This window comes from Chiroxiphia lanceolata, chromosome 9 (genome assembly GCF_009829145.1).
Source record: "Chiroxiphia lanceolata isolate bChiLan1 chromosome 9, bChiLan1.pri, whole genome shotgun sequence".
Classification (NCBI taxonomy): Eukaryota; Metazoa; Chordata; class Aves; order Passeriformes; family Pipridae; genus Chiroxiphia; species Chiroxiphia lanceolata.
This window is the reverse complement of record NC_045645.1, coordinates 10,993,574-11,014,471: the sequence shown is the minus strand read 5'-3', so window position 1 is coordinate 11,014,471 and position 20,898 is coordinate 10,993,574. Positions and strand designations below refer to the sequence as shown.

At 39.9% G+C, this 20,898-nt stretch overlaps 1 protein-coding gene across 12 annotated transcripts in view; it reads right to left on the bottom strand.

Moving 5' to 3' along the window:
- FGGY (FGGY carbohydrate kinase domain containing) overlaps positions 1-20,898 on the bottom strand; it is a 149,832-nt gene that overhangs the window by 106,562 nt on the left and 22,372 nt on the right. For all 12 annotated transcript variants that reach the window (XR_004358612.1, XM_032696825.1, XM_032696827.1 and 9 more), the window contains exon 5: positions 17,703-17,788. Coding sequence is in view for 11 of the 12 variants with exons in the window: in XM_032696825.1 (XP_032552716.1) it covers positions 17,703-17,788 (86 nt within the window). In the remaining variant the exon portion in view is untranslated. The remainder of the gene's footprint in view (positions 1-17,702; positions 17,789-20,898) is intronic.

The window sequence follows — 20,898 nt, the reverse complement described above, 5'->3', positions numbered from 1 at the left end:
ACTCAGTGAACTTGTAAGATCCTAACCCTCCTTCACAAGCAACAAGACTAAACTCTGGGTTAAAAATCTGTGAACTTGTATTCAGCAGCTCTGTGGGCCTCACATCTGGCAAGTCAGAATTCTCACTGGACTGGTGGCACAGCTTTTATTTAAAAATATAAAGCAGGTCTCCCTTCCTCTGCCATAAATCTCCCTGCCAGAGCACAGTCCATGAAAGGGTAACAGTCCATGAAAGAGTAAGAGAGAGGCCCTGGGGGAACAGCAGCTATATCAGAGGGACTGGGATCCATCAAATCTCTGACCAACAGACATGGGCATTATACCAGGACTTCCAAACTTATTTATCAGACAAGGTTTTTAGGTCTTTTGTAGGGTGTAGAAGGAGGACTCTGGGGCTCTCCTGAGCACATCCCTCCATGTGTGACAGTGGAAGTCCCACTCCCAGCCCTCAGCAACAACCAGCAAGCAGGAAAGAAAGTCTTTCAATTAGCAAATCAAAAAGTAAAGATTATTTTTGTAAAGGGGAAAAAGTATTAATCACTTTTTTCTAAATACTCTAGTATTTGGTGTTCATGCTACAACACTTGGAGGCTTTTGGCTGGCTCTTTAAATCACAGCATTTTCTAAGCAAGTCTGTTGCCTACTTGAAGGGATAGATTTTATTGTATGAAAAATACAATTCACATTTGCAATTTTCTACACCCACATCTATAATTAATCTCCTCTGAATACAGCCACTCCCTGACGAGATTCCATGTTATATTTAAACTCTGGATGCCACTTTGAAGGAAAAAAAAGAAGAACAATAGGATCATTTTCAAAGCCTACATAGCAGCACGAGGTTTCAAAGAGCAAAGTGCTTTAAACTCTGGCATCAACCTTCTGACCACCCCAACCAGAGTGAGGAGTGACCCCCAATTACCATCACAACAGGCACAGAAGTCTTTTGAGAAATACAGAGTGTAGATTTTTCTTATATTCCAGGAGAGGTAGGAGACTGATGTTTTATTAGATAAACCTCAAACTTAACGACAGACTGTTGGGACACTCAGACTCTAAGGAACAACAGAAAGAAAATTATAGAATCATCGAAGCAACTGGGTTGGAAAAGACCTCTGAGATCATCAAGTCCAACCCTTGATCCAAATGCTGTCTTGAATGAGGTACCTTAAAAGTGTAACTTTTGTACATCTTGCCAGAGATGTGAAAGTGTGCATTTGATACATTAAGTATTGTAAGAAAACTGGAATGTTTTAGTTTTTCATAAATATACACACACATGTATTTTTACCCATACAGATATTCACTTTGGATTGGGAGAATGTGCCTGTCTGTGTTTGCTGTAATCTATTTAAACCTGTCCTTTAAAAAACACAAATAAATGCATCAAGTACTGCAAATATCAAAGAAGTCATACACAGAAGGTGAATCACGCTAACTACAATGAGATGATGTTTCTTCTATTTGTATCAGAGTTCAACTCTTTTTAAAAGTGTGTTTCTCTTTAGGAACACGCTATCAAAAGATTGAAATACTTGGACCCTTGAATTAAGTTTTCCTAGAAGTTATGTCACCAAACCTGAAGGGAGCCACCCAGCTCAAGTGCAACATATCCAGTCAGATTAATCCCTTGTGTGCATCTAATAATTTCAATGGATTCATACCAGGGATGCTCTTAGTTAAATATGTTGAGTTGGACCAGAAAGTACAAAATAAGAGTATTTTATCCACCCACATATGCCTCACCATGTCATGAGGCAAAGGGAAGCAAACAGTCAGCAGACTGCTTAGTTTTTTTATTAATTTCATTCTGTGTTATATTACAGACACCCAACCAAGATTCAAGTCCATTGTCTTCGGCATTGTTGAAAAAATCATAATGAGACACAGTCCTAGACAAAAAAATGTATTGTCTAGACAAATCAGACATAGCATGTGGGATTGGAAATATTAATCCATTTCCTTAAAAGATGGCAAACAGAGGCAAAAAAAATTGAGGGATTTGGCCAAGGGTCAAAGAGTAAACATCATTCAGACCCCTGAACTGAATCTTGAACTGCAGAGACTCAGTCTAGAGACAGACCGAGGCACGAAGGCACCATTCAGAAAATGTGATGCCAAACAGGTTAAAAATCTTTTTATGGGCAACTTCAGTCTAAATTTTTAAATAGGAGAGGAACAAGAAGTGTGCACATATGTAAAACTGAATCACAGTTTCAAGCAATCACTACATTAAGTTTTAAAAGCATAATAAGTGGAGGAGAGGTTATAAAAAAAAAATCATCCAAAACTGGCAAGGGATATGAAAAGTAAAACTAGAAGTAGAGCCCATGTATGACATCGCTGCAGTCCCGCAGCCTTGGGACCCACCTCCTGCCACTCTGCAACATCAGCAACCTTTCAGCTCCATTTCAGCACAAAACTATATATCTTTCAAGCTCAGTATTTCAAGCAAAGCACTTTGCAATAGGAAGTCAAATATTTATTTCAATTAAGAGCCTGTATTTAAAAAACATATTTTCTCCTGTTACCTTCTTCAGGCAGTTAAAAGTATGACACGATTAAAACTGAAAATATCAGCACACAGAGCCAGTGTACAGCTTCCTCTGGAAGGAAAAGCTTGAGCGAATTCACCACAGTTCAAGGCTTCACCAAACATTCAATGAAGCTAGTGAAGAGATTAAGCAAAGGCTTAAGCAAAAGGAAGTTGGGTCATGGTTTCCTCACTGTGGTGTGGCTTTTGATAGTGTGAGATTATTCCCTTCAGCAGCATCAGTGTCTCCCAGCGCACCCAGATGTGCATCACCCAACATGTCTGTCAGCACCAGTAGGTGCCCCAGCCACAGGTACCCTCCCATCTGTGTTATACAGAGATATATGTTACATACAGACATGGTTATTCCATGGGCAGGCTGTGGGAAGATGGCAGTTATTGGCTCCATGACCGTGTATCGTTCCAGTGGGTGAGCAGTAAACATGGGGCATGCACAACCAACATCCCTGTTCAGGGAGCACAAAGACTGAGGAAGTTCTGTGGACTCTTGCAGCGGTTTAGGAAGTGTGGCAGATGCTGAGGGCAATGCCTGGCCAGCGCCACGTGCACAGTGACACTCCAGACACAGAGCAATGAAGCAAATCTCCACATGATCAGTGCTACACTTCATGATGTGGTTTCTGCTGTCTTCATGTCACTGAGCAGAATTAGAGGGGTGTGAAAAACCACACCCTTACAACCCTCACAGTGACATTCTGAGAGAGAAAACTGTTAGTCCGGACATCTCTTCACAAGTTCACTATAAAGGCACATTATTTACTCATGAATTAGTAAAATGTATATATTCCCAACATCAACACTGCTGATAGTCTAGTTTAGCACAGTACGTGAACACGTGTGAGTAAGAAGTTCTGAAGAACAGTCAGTGGGTTAATGGGAGTTGTTACCAGCTTAGTCAGGCTGTGCTGAACTGGAACCTCGGCTGTCGTGCACTTGTGGCCAGACAAAGCCTAAGTGAAACCAGAACAGAAGCAGGGAATTGCCAAGAGTACTGCAATAAAAGAAAGTTTTAATAACTACATTTTGATGGAGGCTGATCCCATTTCACATGCTAAACTCCAGTGTGGAGCCCCTTTCTTTTATACAGGGAAGCCACCTTCAAGTCTCACTCCAGTCTGGATGACAAGATACAGCTGCCACGTGCACCTGAATCAAGATGCACATCAGAGACTCCTAAACTGGCAACAAGGTGTGTTGTTACCTCCTGTCACAAAAATCAGTTCAGTCAATGACAACTCTTAAAATCATAACTCATTCCTAAATACTAGATCTATTCAGTCAAAATTTACAGTCATTAGTATTAATTTCTGAAAACATGTTTTTTAGATTTTAAGGTAAGTCATTTAAACCACAGCAAAAGCAAGATGGCTTGTTTCAGATACATCATACATGTACTGCATGCCTGTAATTTAATACTTTAAATTACAGTAGCAGTGTATCTATTTCTGGAGTATCTTTAATTAATTATAATAATAATGGTTTGCATTGCCCTTTGTAATTGTATTCATGCAAAAAAAGGGTAAATTTTTGAGCAAATCTCAAAAAGCAGAGAGATCAACAGTATTATTTGGATAGCTGTGGGATTTCACAAACCAAACAAAGAAAACCCCCACAAAGTAGAACCACAAAGAGTTCTGAAAATGGTAACAAGTGAATAAAAGTATACATAAATTTCCATAAAGTAAGAATGAAAAAACATTTCAGCTTATTTACATCAGTAGAGCAATACAGAAAATAAGGGAGGCTATAGAGTAGATAGATCAGCTGTCATTATTCCTCAGAATACAGCAATAAAGGCATTCAAACAAAACAAGCAATCATTCTGCAATTGAAAAAGGGTATTTCTGGGACAAGAGAAAAGAAAAGAAAAACAAAAAGGAGGCTACATTACATGGATATCTAGACTGCTTTCAGTCAATAATAGAGAGAAATAATACACAGGAACATAAATGCTCATTAACTGAACATGATTTGAAAGCAGTGTCCCCAGAAGGATGCTCACATGTTCTCAATTCTAGGATTCCTCTCTCCTTTTATTTCCTCTGAAACCATTACTGCTGCCACTGTAAAAGAGGAGGGACTGGACAAAATAAACTTCACTTTGACTTGTTCTAACAACCAAACAAATCAACCCACGGGTTCTTGGAAGAGTGAAAGAAGGATGTTGCTTTTCTCATTTCAGATGCTTTAGCCTGTTACACAAGGAAGGTGGACAACAGTGGGTTTTACATTCATTTAAATGTTAACAACAACCTCACCTGGGAATGCACATCCACAGCTCTCTCAGAGCCAGAGCTCACCCTCCCAGGCACTGCCCGAGCTTGCCTTACCCCAGCACCGAGAAGGGTGATGGCTGAACCAGCAGGGTGGAGTTCACCACTGCTCTAAACTCTAATGAACCCTTTCATGCAGCTCTAACAACACTAAAATATTTGTCTTTCCCTTTCTTGGGACTTCAATTATACTGTAATGCTTGCAGAAAATACACTCACAAATGCTGCAAGCACAGAGGAGAATGGAATAAAAGTCAATTTAAAATCCCTGTGTTAGAGGCCTGAAAAAAAGAAAATGCTTTATTCCCTCTTTTATGGTTCATAGCTTTTTAATGAGGAAAAAAAGCACAAGAATTTCCATACTTGTGTGCTTTACCAAACTAAATGAGGGAATTAAAAAGATCACTGTTCATAGAGACGCTGTACATTTTTATATAAGAGAAATTAAGAACCAAATATATAAATACAATTTTGCAAACTGCTATTTATCTATGAGCTTGGTCCTACAAAGACTTAGGTGTGAGTAACTTGACCTAAACCAACAGTGTCTCTGACATCAGCGGGAGCATTTATGGAAGTCCCTTGTTTGCATAAGCAACTGCAGGATTGTGTTTGACTTATTCCATACAGATGGTCCTTGCTCCCTCCACAGTCAGGTCAGCAATACCAGGCTGTACATTCTGTCATTTTCTCTGGTGTAAAGTGGTTTGCACCTTGACAAAGAAAAGCATGAAGAAATTAACTCCCTGATGTTCTAAGAGGTGAAAGGCCAATTTTCACTGCTGCAAGACACAAAGAGAATTCCCATGGACTAAATTTAACCAAGTTCTCCTGTCCTGACTTGCCATGGACGTTATGGGAATGATGAGGAGGGACAGCACAATACCTGCAGTCCTGCAGGAATCAGATATGCAACTCTGCAGTGCAGAAATTAAAACCATAAATAAATCAATCTACATCCAGATCAAAAAATAAAAAGCATCATCTAAACAGCAGCAGCTACTTCAAAGAGAATTTTCTGGAAGAAGGAATAACGTGTCACACCATGGGCTAAATTCACAGTACCTGAACTGTTTGAAGATGCTTTTATTATATGACAAGTGCTGCCAGTCATGTTACTCAGCTGGAGAAAGATATCACATGAAAACTTCTCTGGGTGGACTGACCTTGATTTTTCCAAATACACAGTTTCTTCCTAATCAGTGTATATTAATTTCAACCAATAACCTACAGACGGTTTGCAAATTGATATCAGTGTCACACTGAAATGACAAACTATCTTTTCGAGGCCATAAGTAGCCAAGAAGTTCAGAAAAGGAAAATGAGCAGTGTAAGAAGGACAGTTCCCCAAACATTCCTACAGCCAACAGCCTGCTCATACCAACATGCCTGGACAGCAAACAAAGGACCCAGACCAGCAAAGCACTTAAGCACAGGCTTAACTTTGAGCACGTGCCTTAAGTGCTTTGCTGGAAAAGGGCCCAAAGAAAAGAATGAGCCTGGGTAACTGAAAAGCCCTTCAGAACTGCAGTGACTGCTTTGTTTTCCATTCCAGTTGCTAGTAAACACACTTTTGGGCTCAACATCCTGCCCAATGCATTTAACCCATATCACAAACACACTGATCTGGTACAACCAATCCCTTTACCCAGCAAAGTTCCACAAATTGGGAAGGAACTGCAAGACATGTTTGGGATTTCAGCTACTCATAAGGAACAAGTAATAGCAGCATCTTCACATCTGTCCTGCAGGAAAACTCACATGAAGACCCCAACCACTAATTACTCTTTCAGTAGCTCCCCACACAAGCCTGCATTGTCCTGAGTCTTCCATCTCTTAAATCCAGCTCCACAGAACATTTTTGGGAGACCTCATAAAGAGAGCACAAAATGCTGCCATAGGACTGATGGCTCTTCTGGCATCTCCCACTTGTAAAGGAAATCCAAGCTTCAGAAGATAATTTCTTACTCTGGGCCTTGGGAATGTGACAGTCTTTTATATTACCTCCATCTTGGTCCATTAATAACATTTTTATATGTATCAAATTTACTCCCAAACCAAAATGAAAACAAAGTTTCCTAGAATATCTTAGGCAATGCACCTAAGTTAAAAAAAGGACTGGAGTCCAAAAATGGAAAGATGATTAGGGAGGCAGGTGAAATTTGAATGAAACAATAATAAAAAGCCCTAACTACACATCATATATTCATAGTTCTTGAATCATTAAGGCTCTGCATGACAGCTCTCACAAGCACCAGTATGGCAAACTCACTGACTTTTAAGCAGGAGTGAAAGTGTTTAAGCCCTAGGACAAATAATTTGAAAATCTCAGCACAAGTCTGATCTCAGAGAGTTTAAAGGAATGCAGACTGCCCAAAAACACAGCAGCTGTTTGTTTTTTCTGCCACCTTTCCAAGGTTCATGTCTGGAGTGAGGATAAACAGTTCTGAAAAAAAGTTATGTGGAGTTCAGACTTTAAGAAAATAAAACATCAGACTAGTATTTCTTGCAGAAAGAATAAAAAAAAATCCCAAACCTTAAATTATTCAGTCCTGGAAGTTTTCAGGTAGAGCTCTCAGGAGCAGAGGCAGATGGCTTGAGGCTTCAATATATTAAAACACTTTCTCTAAACCAGTCTGCATTCTCAAAAGCTTGTCCTGATGTGGTTTTCTTGAGCAATATTCCTCCAAGCAGAGTCTCAAACTTAATGAGGCCAAACTGTATTCCCTATTTTATGCACAAATACAAATAGAGGTCCTTATAGATAAACCAACATGCAAATGAGATAGTGGCTGAAGCCTTAATCAGCCTGAAGTGATTTCCATCAGCACAGTATCATAGTCACAAGGTTAATTTGTGCTATGTCATTTTGGACATCATTCTTTATACTCTACCTCCTTTCTCTGTGCCAAAGCAAATTAGCACCTACTTTAATTAATTAATTAATATGTCTCTTGATAGGCTAGGCAATCAGAAATCTCTTAACATTTTAGTAGGTCTGTTTCCCTTGTTCCACATTTAAAGAGACAGCTGAAAGAGTTAACAGGAAATTTCCTTGAATAACTTACTAGTGGAGCTAACTGGTGTAAATAAGGATTGTCTGTGTTGTTACAGGCAGGTCAGAAATAGCAGGAAATAGCAGGCACCATGTTGAGATTCAACGTCTGTTTATGAACTGTCCTTATACACAAAACGAAGAGCTGCTACAGGACAAAATATACAAACCTAGAAAGTCTTAAACAAATTGGGATCCCTGCAGAGAAGTCCCCTGGTATATTCATACCTGGTGCTACTGAGGACTGGAGAGCACTAAAGAACTTTAATTTGTCTTTGTGATGCACATTCAAATTATACATATGTGTATGGATACATATCATGGGCAGCACTGCCCAACAGGACACATGAAAAACACCACTTGGGAAGGAGACTCGACCCAGACTGCACATGTGCCCACAGAGCTTGGGGCTGAAAGGTGAGGGCAAGAGCAGCACGGGATGGGATGAATACGAAGAACAAGTGTCAACAGTGTATCATCCACCATTTTCCCTTCCTTATAGGGAGACGAAAGCTCTGTGATTATTACCCTCACATACAGATGCCATGTACAAGGAACTAAGGACACCACCACACCTAATTTTCCATTAAGATGGGAAGTACACTCAATTTCTTTCCTGAAAGTAAACTTATATCATGACATTTCTTTTTCTCAAAAGAGTCTGTATTAGGTATTTTATATACAATGACAAAACTCCCAAGTAGAGTTTCGCAGAGGGAATCTCAGAAGATGGAAACCACAGGAAAGTAGTTTTGTGGCATGTTCACCCCCTCTCATCACTTTTAATTACAGATGTAAACACTTTAGTGTGCAGATCCAGTCTCAGCCCTCAGAAGGAAGAGCTCACCTTGGAAAATGAGGTTGGAAGGAGAGGATCTAAGTAGTTTCAAAGCTGTAAGTTTCAAGCTACAGTGAGTGAAAGCTGAAGTTACTTCCCTCATCCCAAACATGGGTACTCCATACGGATAAATGCAAGTGGGATTTGGGGGTGGGGAGGGTTTTAGATAGAACAAGCATATCTTTGCACATCCTCATATTTTTCCCAATCACCTTCTGCAGCATGAAGGGCTTTCCCACTTTCTTTCCCACTTTGACAGAAATTCCTTGTGCATGGGTACAAGAGGCAATTGCTTGGTCACCCTCCACGAATTCTCTTCTACTCTGACACTAGCACATGGATCCTGGGAGTGACTTCAGGAGAGCCCCAGCTCAGGGGCTCTGAGCTTGCAGCCTGCTGGGAACACCGGGACAGGCTCTCACAGGAATGCTTGTGGTTTCCAATCCCCACTCAGGGAAGTCCAAGGATACATCCATTCTGCAGAACACCAGCAGGCTCACAGCTCAGGCTGGCAAGTTTGAGACAGAGAAACTGAACTAAAATAAAGTGGACAAACACAGGTTTTAACTTAGGTTAGCAGCTCTGGGGGCAGTTTAAAGCTGAGTGTGAGCAATTTGAACCAAAAAGAAATATAACTGAAAAAATATTATCTGAAGTTACATAAGAGTAAAATATAAAATACAGAACTTCCCCTTTGCTTTAAAATTAAACTACTGGCCATGGTGGAATCTGAAATTCCAACTCTCCTGTCCACAGGAGAATTAAGTTTCCTGTGCATGTAGGGTCTGATAACCAAGAAGCATAACTTCAGTCATCTCTGCTGGATCCCACTGCAATCATTGCTGCTTCATCTGCTTCTCTGAATGCAGACAGTCAGAATCCTACCATCGACATCTAATTAAAGAAGGTAGTAAGAAAATAAACAACCTTTCTTGGAATGTCTTTGATTCTATAAGTACATATACATTTCATCCACCGAAGACTGAATTACAACCTTTCATCTAATGAACAGCTTAATGGAATGGCACTGGAATAAAGAACGGGGAGGGCAAAACCAAATCCTTGGTGATTTCACAAAACACATATATTTATATAATATCAGGCTCGCTATCTGGCAACATCAATTTGCAAACTGCAGTGAAAGTGTTCCCCACCTCAGAGCACACCAGACACTGACACCAAATCAATACCCAGATCTCCCTGAGAGCTGAAGCAGCAGATGGTCCATCACAATGGAGAAATGACAGAACACATACATGGAAGTGTCTGCTTTCTTCAGACACATTCTTGAAAGCACTGTATCATTGATCTAAGATTATTTTTATAGGCAGATGACAGGTCAAGCATAAAAGTGCTCTGTTTTAAAGGTTACAGAGTTGGCAAGCTTGGTATCACTGCCACGGACAAAGAATCATTTACTTTTGAAGTCTTCCTTGTCAGGTTATTTACATTTCACAGTTAAAAGGCTCCTCTCTGGAGAACATGAATGCTAAAACAAATAAAAGAAAAAGTCCTAGGCAAGCTAATGCTCTTTAAAGAGATAATGTAAATCAACCCTGACACCATCAGTGTCATCCTAAAGCATGCTGAGAATTTCCAGGGAAAGTTACTCACATTAAGCAGATTGAGAGAGTCAGCCAACAAAAATAAAGCAAATCTGTAGGTAAACTGCCTTCCAGGCCAAGATTGTTGCTATAGCCATGTGTTACAGTGAAAGGGAGAGGAGGAACACTCCAGTGGTGAAAAGCATTTGTTTGGGAAGTCTGCAGGAAGAATTGGTCCTGAATAAATAATTTATAGTGTGATCTGTGAAAATGTCCATGGAATACGACACCTAATTCTCACTGCAAGGCAGACCGAAAGCTGGATGCCCAGCTAAACACTTAGAAGAATGTTACCCTTCAAATTATACGGCTCTTTTCCCAGCTATAAAATAATAATGCTACTTTCTTACTTAAGAGCAGCATTTAAAGCCTGAATTTGTTAACACTTTTATACGCAAGACATTCCAGAAGAGTAAAGGTTTGGATTTTTTTTTTTTTAAAGACAAGATGAAAGATCTCCTTATGGAATAATAAATTTCTGTGAGTTTAAATACTTCTAAGCACTGTATGTACACATGCAATGCACAGACTTCATGCTACATAGCTTTCTTTTCCTTCCCTGGATGAGAACACTCCTGGAATGTTATTGTTTTCAGGGGGGTGGTTTTTAAGAATTTACTGTGAATACATGCATTATATATGTGCACACTGAAACACTGCCAGGGCTGCAAATGACCCAGGAGTTCATAAACATGGCTATTTTCTTATCTGGTTCAAATTTATGCAAGGAAGCAATTGTTACACAGCTCTGGCTGAACAGAGACCCAATTCCACAAGGGGCAGGGGCTTTGCGTGGGGCTTTCCGTGGGGTTTCACATAAGAAGACTTCAAAGGAGATGACAGATCGTTCATTACACCCCCTGTACCACGAGGGTCCGATCCCTGACGGTGTTCACAGGAGCTGATGCAAAAGAATCACCCTGAACATTCAGCCTGTATCTGAAGATTATAAAAAATGAGATGAAGAGAACCAAAAGACAACAAACTCCTCTGCAGTTTCTGTCTTGTCTTTCTTCAGAATTTAAGGTCATAACACCACAACCTCCTTCAGTACTCGCCCCCAGCCCCAGTGAGGCACAGTTATCCAGTGCCACCATTAGTCAGGATCCCAGAAAGACAGATCTCAGAGATTCCCAGCCATCTCTTCACAAACTTTATTAAATGAAGATAATCATCTGAACCTCAGGGAAGTTAATAATTACAGTGTTCATACATATCTATACTGCTTCTGCACAGGATCAACAATGAAAGGGATGTTTAAACACAGCTTTTTTGCTTCAATGGAAAACTGTGCACCACTCATCAGCTCAAGTAAATGTTAATTATCACCATGCAAAAATAAAACATATTTTCTGATGCACATCGTAGATTTATTTAAGAGGCTTCTTACGATGTAGGATGTTGCCTTTTGAGACTGAAGAAATAAGACCCTTAACAATGAATATATGAACTCTGATTTATTTTTTTTTTAATTATTATTTTTTGAAGTGCTGGAGAACATTTTAACCATCAGAGACACACACACACACTCACATACATACACACTCTCAAACTACCACACTAGGCAAGATCAGAGCTTAACAGCCAACAAAACACACATTCAATCCCTGAGATCATTTTCCTGAAATAGAAAACTACATATGTTTCTCAAATTTCACATCAAGCCACTGCACAGCCCGAACCACAGGGGAGAAGGGAGCCAAGCTGCCTTTGGGCTTGGGGGAGTAAGGACCTGAAAACAAGATGATTCCTTTCATATCAGCACGTTTCTCGTCCACAATCTCAGTTTAACAAACACCCCCTGTAACAGTATTTCTAGCTGGGCTGGCTTATCAAGCAGCCTTTGCTTTGTCAAATTAAGACACATTGCCTTGGATTAGTGAGACTCCCTGAGTTCACGATGACTTCATGGTTGGCTCAGAGTTCACTGTCTCTGTGGAACGCTGCCAGGAATACATCCACTGCCTGCCCCAATCCTTTCTATACTGACCTAGCTGGCTTTTTTTTCTTTTCAGCAGCAAATGAACACAATAGAAAACAAAGGGCTAGATACTGCCACAGCTAATTAACAATCCTAACATCTTAAAAAAATAATCAAAGTAGTAAATATTTGAAGATCTCAATGCAAGCCTCTGCAATGCAAGGTCTCAGTGTATGTCCAAAGCTGCTGGAAAGGGACAATGCAGTTTTTCTGCACAGTGAGATACTATGAAGGGCTCCCGTTCTTGTGGAAAACACATTAAGCTCCTTTTGCTAATATTTTGTAAAGGGCACTTGTACAATAACAATAGCTAAAGCTTCCTGTTTGCCTGTGTGCTTCCTGGCTAAGGTTAACGAGACCCGCTAACAATTTTCTTCTTTAGCACACAGAATTCTTTCAGGTTACTCTGTATACTCAAGGATATATCACTTTTAAATTTTAAAAAAAAATCTAACAGTAACGGCCCACATTGCACCTGCCCTTCACAATCCTGATAACTTTTCCAGCTACACATTTCCTATTTTCTGGATCAGCCTATGTGTCACCAGTCTCTAAAGAACATGTTTTGAATTTATTAAAAGCCCAACAGCAGAAGAATTCTCTCATTTGGCAAAGATACCATCACAGGGACACTTGCTGTTGGCTCCATGACAAGAAATCCATGGTACTTTGTTTGTCCAATCCACAAAAACACCATTCCTCCCCTCCCAACCAGCCCTTCAAGATAGTTCTCCCTTCCCCAGAGACTTTTCCAAACAAGTCTGCAAGTCTGAAGTTTTGGGTTTCATTTCATAAACAGGACACAACCCCTGAGTGCAGCTCAGGATACTGTCACTGCCACATGGGCTCAGCACTAATCACAACAGCCTTCTGAAATATTCCCTCGGCCCTTCCTGAAATATTCCCTTGGCCCTTTCTTTCCATTGAGAGGCCTGATTTTTAAACCAGCCATCTTTCGAAGTAGGCATAAAATATAAACAAGAAGCCAAACTCCAGGGCCCAGCCAAAGGGTATACATTAGTCATGGCAAGGCTGGGAAGGAAGGGAAGGGCAGCTGGCCCCAAAATGGGTGTCTGCACTGGTCCAGTTACCACGTCTCACTGCAGGGATTGCCCAATCCTTTAAAAAGACACAGACATCCTTCAGATAATCATTTAACTCACATCAGTTTGTTTTTTCAACTGCACCTCTAAACGTAAGCTCCTCTTCCAAACTCTCTCCCTTTTCAGAGTTTCCAGCCTATCTGGATAAAACATTTGGTGAGGACTCCACTGACACAGCGATTTCACCTCACAGTGGTAAAAGCGAGAAACCTCCTAAGAGTGTGTGGATATATCAATTTAACAGCTGAAGAGCAAATACAGGGATGAACAAGAATGAAATCCCCAAATGTGTTCAGCTGCCCGAACACCCCTGAAGATGCAGATTTAATTCACTTCTACAATCACACAGGGGATATAACAGACCAGAGACCTGAATCCAGATTCTTGGATTCAAGAGCACCTTCCCAGCTTAATGTTTCACTATAAACTTCCATCACTGTGATTCAGCAAGGGACCAATCTCTGCTATTGATCCCAGCAGACTCTGCATCAACCCCAGGAATATCCAAGGAGTCCTCTGGATTTCCATCAGTGCAACGGAGCCGTCTCAAGCCCTAGTGATAAGTAACTGGAAACGGGTGACAAATAAACTCTAAGGACTCAGTCACCGCTTAACATAAAGAGTCAGCTATTTAAATGTGCTCAAGCCAAGGAACTCATAAATGAAAGAAAACAATTAGTCAAGGGATCTTCCTGTTGAAAATACACTGTATATTAAAAAGATATCACCCCCTCTCACAGAGATACAGACTAATATTGGTTATGTGGTTCCCAGAAACGCTTTTAATCAACTACAACCATTTCTCCTTCACTTTGCAGTCTGTAATTACCGCAACAGCATGAATTTCTTTCCTATAAAACTGATTTTCTCTGGAGAAACTCACGATCCTGAGATCTGTTGGAAGGAGATAATTTAGAAAAGTTCCTCCAAAGTATACAAAACATCTGTTCCACCCTTTTCCCTGTCATGATGGCAAGCAGCTGAAGACTGACTGGACAATTATTTCCACAGGAAAATTATTTGCATCAACATCCCTATAAGAGATGAAGTCTCTCCTAGGTAATACATTACTTTCCCCCAAATATTAACATATCTAGAGGATGATAATAATATGGAAAAAAAATCTGTACAAATATTTAGTTTCTTCCAACTTTTTTTGGTAATTTTGGGAGGTGGCTTGCAGCACAATGTTGGACACTATCTCAATAACTTCAGCCTGACATTTTTCCCTATGTTTCCCAAATCCTCCTTCACAGGTTTAATCTCTCATTAGTTACAGTTCATCTTAAATGCAGGAGAGACCCACTCATTTTCCTGTGAGTTGCTCATGACTGGAAGTGGCCCTGAAGCAGAATGCTGGGTCTATACACATGACCTTTGAGAAATCTGTGTGTGAATTCCACCCAGTTGAACAGCTCAGCCATGTTCTTATCTGCAGTGGAATCCCTCACGAGACCTCAGAAATACACTGAAATCACAGATGTACATCTCTGGATTCTCCATCCATAACACAGTAGCCTGTAACTAGATAAGTGTTTAGATTTTATTAAGATAGCTGTACCCAAAACACCATATAAAGAAAAAGTTATCAGAGGTAGTAGATGGTGGGAGGGGGAGCAGTGAGTCACACTCACCACAAGTCGAAGTGCTGAGCCTCTGCAAAGCACTTCTAACATGTCTGTGACAGAACAGCTCTTCCTCTCCACCACAGCATTTCTGAGAGAACACAACTGAGTGTTCAAGTGGCAAAACCAACACTTCATTGTGGCAACCTTGGGGGGCAGAAGCTGGGAAGTTACAAAGTTTTAAATTTGTTAACTAAAGAGCTGTCAGTAACATTTTCAATGCATAATAGTCAGGATCATTCAGAAAAAACTCAAGGGTCTTTCATCAAGGAGAAACAATAAAAAAGAACTATTTTAAATATGAAATATTACAGGCAACAGTCTTCCAAGAACAATGGGAATCAACAATTTGGAACTTATCCTCTGGAAGTGATGGGTGGGTGTTGTTCAGTGAGACACAGAGCAATTTCAAAGCCAGTAGGTAAAAAAATCTCAGAATACATTTGAATCTCCAGCTTGGAGGTAAGAAGTCTTTACTGTTTTTATTATAGTTCCACTGGAAAAAACCTTGGCAACAAGGCAGTTCAAGCCAGCAAAATTAAAGGGGACAGAGAAAGGATTTCATACTCAGAAATACACATCAAGAACTGCTTTTCAAACATGTCCCATTCGCATCTCACACACAATGTTCTGCTCTGAGCGACCTCACTGAAGCAAAAAGACTATACACAGTTTTTAAATGTCAAACACACACAAAATGTTTTAGAGAGCCCCTTAAAATTTTAAAGAAGCAAGGTCTTTCCCATAAAAGTGCCTTTGGAATTGCATTTATTTTGGTAAAATCCCCATCACCAAAACAAATTTTTAAAAAAATAAATCTGTCTTTTATCAGGGCCAAGTTCTGCATGATTCAGAGTGAGTAACACTGTGTCTTGCCCTGTGAATAGGCTCCTTTGTGCTCAAAGGGAGAAAAGGTGGGAAGAATCTTATACTTGACAAATTCACAATTCCCTTGTATTATGAGCATATGCAGGGCAAATTACTTTACTTCACCAAACTACAAGGAAATTCCCAAAAAACAGGTGTGCATGGGGGAAAGAGAGAAAGGGGGAAAAAATTAGGTTTGATTCCAGCAAAACATTTCTTGTCCTTATTTTCCTATCTTTTTCTTCCTGCTTTGCTACCCTATAAGACATTTCACTAGAGCCAAAACAATGGGCTTAATTTTAATGTTAATGGGCTTAACATTAAGTTAGCAAAGGAGGCACTACAAAGAACTATTTTATCCAAAACAGAAGACTCTCAACCAAAGGTGGGGGAAGACTTGGTCCAGAAAGTCTTTTCCCAACATTCATCAATAGAATCAAAATGGTTTTGAAAAATAAAATTGTCATTGCTAAGGGAATGAATTTGCCAGCCTAAATTCAGGCATCTCTACTTTTGAGTATAATCTTCTGCAACAGTTTTTGTTTTTAGAAGAGGTTCTCTGCTTCAACTCCAGGAAGCTGCAGCCAAGAGTACAAAGCCAAACCCAGGCAGGACCAAGGAGCCATCAGTACCCCTGTACCCTCCCTTTTCAGACCATTCTCCACCAAATGCCCTGACTAAAGGGTTCTAATTCTAAATCCAAGTCTTGAGTACTTTCACGAGTTGCAGACCCTGCACGGAATATCATCTGGGACCTGGGATTTATCCTGTTGAAGGAAGAGTTGGGCCAGGTGACAGGACTGCTTAGATTGCAAGATCTGTGGGGTGAGAGTTGTTCTTTTTTATATATAATACATAGTTATACTGCAAAATCTGACTGAAAATCCAAAGGAAGAACTGAGATACTATCCATCAGTTACCATCTAGCAACTCTGTTTTTCCTTTAAGTCAAACACAGCATTCCCCTGCTCTATAATGTAGGGAATATATAACATATAACACTATAACAAAAGCTGTCAGTCACGAAGACTAACTAGGGAAAAATAGAGCACTCAAATAACTCAAAAAACTGTGTCTGATGCAAAGGTATCTTCATTTCCAGAGAGACCAAAACTACCCTGTGACCAGTTTTCATCTGAGACTACATTTTGCAGATTCAGCTCCACAAACTGCAATGGAAATAACTGTGAACTGCAGCTGGTCATGTAAGTCCATAAATAATACTATCCCTCACTTTTCACAAAGAGTTGTTTATCTGCAAATACACTTCACTTGTGCTGGTGACTTCAATGCAGATTTTTCAGGGGTTCTCTCAGAGGATTTTGTTAAACTGCTCAGGAGGTATTCCAGGATGCTTTTGAGGAGCAATACAGCTGCTGTGTTTTACAGTGAAATGACCACTGTAAACAAGATTTTAACAGATCCCTCCCACATGGCAAAGAAGTGTTTCTTTCCAATTCTCCCTAAAGTCAATAAACTTGTAAAAAACCCCAGATTTCAGAGAATTATTAAAAGTGTATTTCACAGGAACTAGAGCAATCACATTTCTGTTCCAAAATGGATCACAAGACCAATTAACTGACATTTGTAGCAACAAACTGTATCTGTGAACTACACTGCTCCCAGGAACAACTGTGCTCAGGAATGCACATGGAAGCAGGAGATAGGTTCAAGATGTTTTCGGGTAGACTCAATTACAGACAGATGTACACAACAGCATGTCCAGTCACAATGAATTAAAGCAGAACATACAGAAGAAAATAGATGAGGATGACCAAATCATATTGTTATAATTAACATACCTTGCAGTGACACCTGTGGCTTTCCAAGATAAGAAATCCGGAAGATCAAAGAAGTAGCCTGCCTTCTCCCAGGATTCCTGCAAGTTCTAACAAAAATATGTTTAGAAATGCAGATATTAGAGGTCAGGTATAATCATGTTCTTATTGTAATGCAATTAAAAAACCCTGATATTTAGGTAAAAAGGACAATTTTTTCAAACCAACTACTCTGATCATCCTGTCTGCTCTGCTCTCTGATTTGCTGCCTAGAGAACTGAGCCTTTGCCCCACCACAGGCTGATCTTAAGCAAAGTTTCCCATGAAAAGTTCACGGAGGCCCAAGTTTCAGATCAATAACATGAGCTCTCAGTTCCCCATCAGCTGCTCTGTGTCACAGCAGCCTCAAAGTCAACACACAATCTTCTCAAAAACCATTTATTTGAAGGACACTCTACTTTCTAGAATTTACCATTTCAAATTTCGTATTTGTTAATTGTAAGCACAGGAATGAAACAAACAGCTCTGTGAGCACAAGAGCAAAGCTTTCGGATCACATGGCTTTTGGAAAAGCCACTTGACGTTTCCAAACTCCTAAAAAACTCTTCTACCAAGACAGATCATTTACAGGGAGTTTCCACTGCTCTACTCTGCAGACAGACGGTGGTCCAGAAAGCAAGAATTCAATGCCCACTTCTGACCTTGGTACACCAAAACCAGTAAAGAACATCAAAACCAAACAGAAGTCAGTGCTGCTGACCACAAGGGTCACAAACAGACTTCCACAAGAAGATAACATTGATTTAAAAACCTCCACCAGCTTTTTAAATCATTGAAAAGGTGTAAAGTTTTCTCACTTATTAAGAGCAGCTGCTGTGCTAGAAAAACAAGTCCTACCTGGGCTCTTTCTGGAGCCAGATTTAATTCCATGCAATATTAAGAAGGGACATGCTAAATTAAAAGAAAACATAATTCCATTTTAAGAAAGAATATGTGGCTCTAGAAATTCTTCTCTGTGAGGTTGGTGAGGCCCTGGCACAGGCTGCCCAGAGAAGCTGAGGCTGCCCCATCCCTGGAAGTGTTCAGGCTGGATGGGGCTTGGAGCAGCCTGGGCTAGTGGAAGGTGTCCCTGCCCATGGCAGGGGGTTGGAACCGGATGAGCTTCAAGATCCCTCCCAAGCCCATTCTGTGATTTGATGATTCTGTAACTTTATTCAAATACTACATGATATCAAACTAAAATCTTACAAGTCCAGAAAATTGTTGAAAAGGAGTTAATGAATTCCAGAAACTAAGGTGCAATTGGGTAAGTGTAAAAAAAGAAAAATTTTCTTTAGTTTTGGATCATGCAAAGAATCTGTCTTATCTTTCTGTTTAGTTCTTCAAAACCTTCTGAAACTTGCTGGATTTCTACTAAGTTCAAAAAACAAATGCTCCAATTACAACTTTTCAACATTAAATGCACAACCTTTGGATGTTTGTTCCTGACCATTCAGGTTTAGCTCATGTGGCTGCTACACACATCATATTTAACTTCATATGTGAATGCAAAGGAGCTCCATAATTTAGTCCAAAGGTCACTCAGCCCGATTATTTTGATAATAAAAGCCATTATGTGCCGTTAACACACCTGATAGCCTTCAAGGAACAACAGTAGTTTGTCTATCACTGATAATAAGAAAGGAAGCTGGATTAAGAGTAACTGTCCTCTTCAAACAAATCTGCTTCACCAAAGATACTACTTGGATCCTGATTTTATTTCTTCAAGAATTCCCAAAAGCCACATGTTAGTGACACTCAAAGTATGTTGTTTCATGAACATCCAAATGATTCATTTTTTGCCATCTCGACGCTGTGTCATCACTAATTAGTACAGACAACAAGAATCACGGTGCTTTTTCCCAACAAATTTAAAGTCTCCATGTTTCACTGAAGTTAATTCAGATTTATTTTCACCCACAGTCAGGAGTCTGTGACCACATTAAAAGGATTGTGGAGAAGATCCGGGAACGTTCCCAAATGCTGTGTTCACATCCTGCGACTCACCCTCCAAACTCACTTGGAGGAACTCACACAGTCCTGCTGTTTCCCAGGGGTACTTCCAGAGTCCCTTTCCTTCAGCTCTCTGATTGTTTTGGGTTGTTTTAACAACTATACCTCCACAGAATAATTTTTTTGAGGTTGTTATAGATAATCCCAAATGCTTGGGGACAAAGAGTTTAAGAATTATGTAATGCAATGCTTCTTAATATTCCTAGACAAGGAATGTCCAGGATAATGAGGGACTTTGTAATTGGACTGAAAATACATACAAAGGTAGAATTTCACAGGAGCTCCAGCATCCAATGAAATTTTTTGGAGATACCTAGAGCCACATTCTCCTTGGAAAAACTGAAAGAGCTTTAACATGCAGATTTTACTCAGGTTTGCTGAGGCAGCCTCTTTCTGTACAGGAAACCTTTGATTTCTGCTCTTACTGAATGTATAGTTATCTTGTGAGATGGAGTGATCTTCAGTCATCTAATGTTTGTTAAAACACACTTTTTTCCACCAGAAGTAAACTGTGTATAAAAACATTAAAGATATTCTAACTTTTGTTATTGTTAAGAGATTAAACATTAATCAAATATCTTAAATTACACTATAGACAGCCTTCATAATAGATCCCTGTTGGCCACGAGATTATCTAAATTTAGGCTAGAAGCAACATGTGATTTAACACAGTGTATCAGTCTAAATTTCGTGGCTACTCATCAGCCAAAACCCAGAAATTCAAAAATCATCTGAGTGTGGTGTATCAGAAATCCAGGTTAAAATCAAAAGGCACAGATGGACGCATAAAAATGTTTCACCATTTAGGGCAAAAATGAAAGCTGATATGAGCATTTAAGTTCCACATCAGGTCAAACTCTAAGTCATCCGAAAACCAGAAAGAAGCCTGAAAATCACTGAAGAACCATCTGCTTTTCCCAGTTCATCCCCAGATTTGAATCTCCATCTCCCAGGCAATCTGTAGCATAGGGCTATGAAGTCTATCAGTGTGTCTTTTTCTAAATTACCGAAAACAAATGTACATTGTGTGAACAGAGGAAAGAGAACAACCCAACACTTAATGCAAACACTTCAAGGAATGTAAGAAACTGATGTTCCATGCCCTGCTCCAACTCAGACAGAGCAAGGACTTATAACCTGCATCTCCCACACTTCACATGGGATGCCA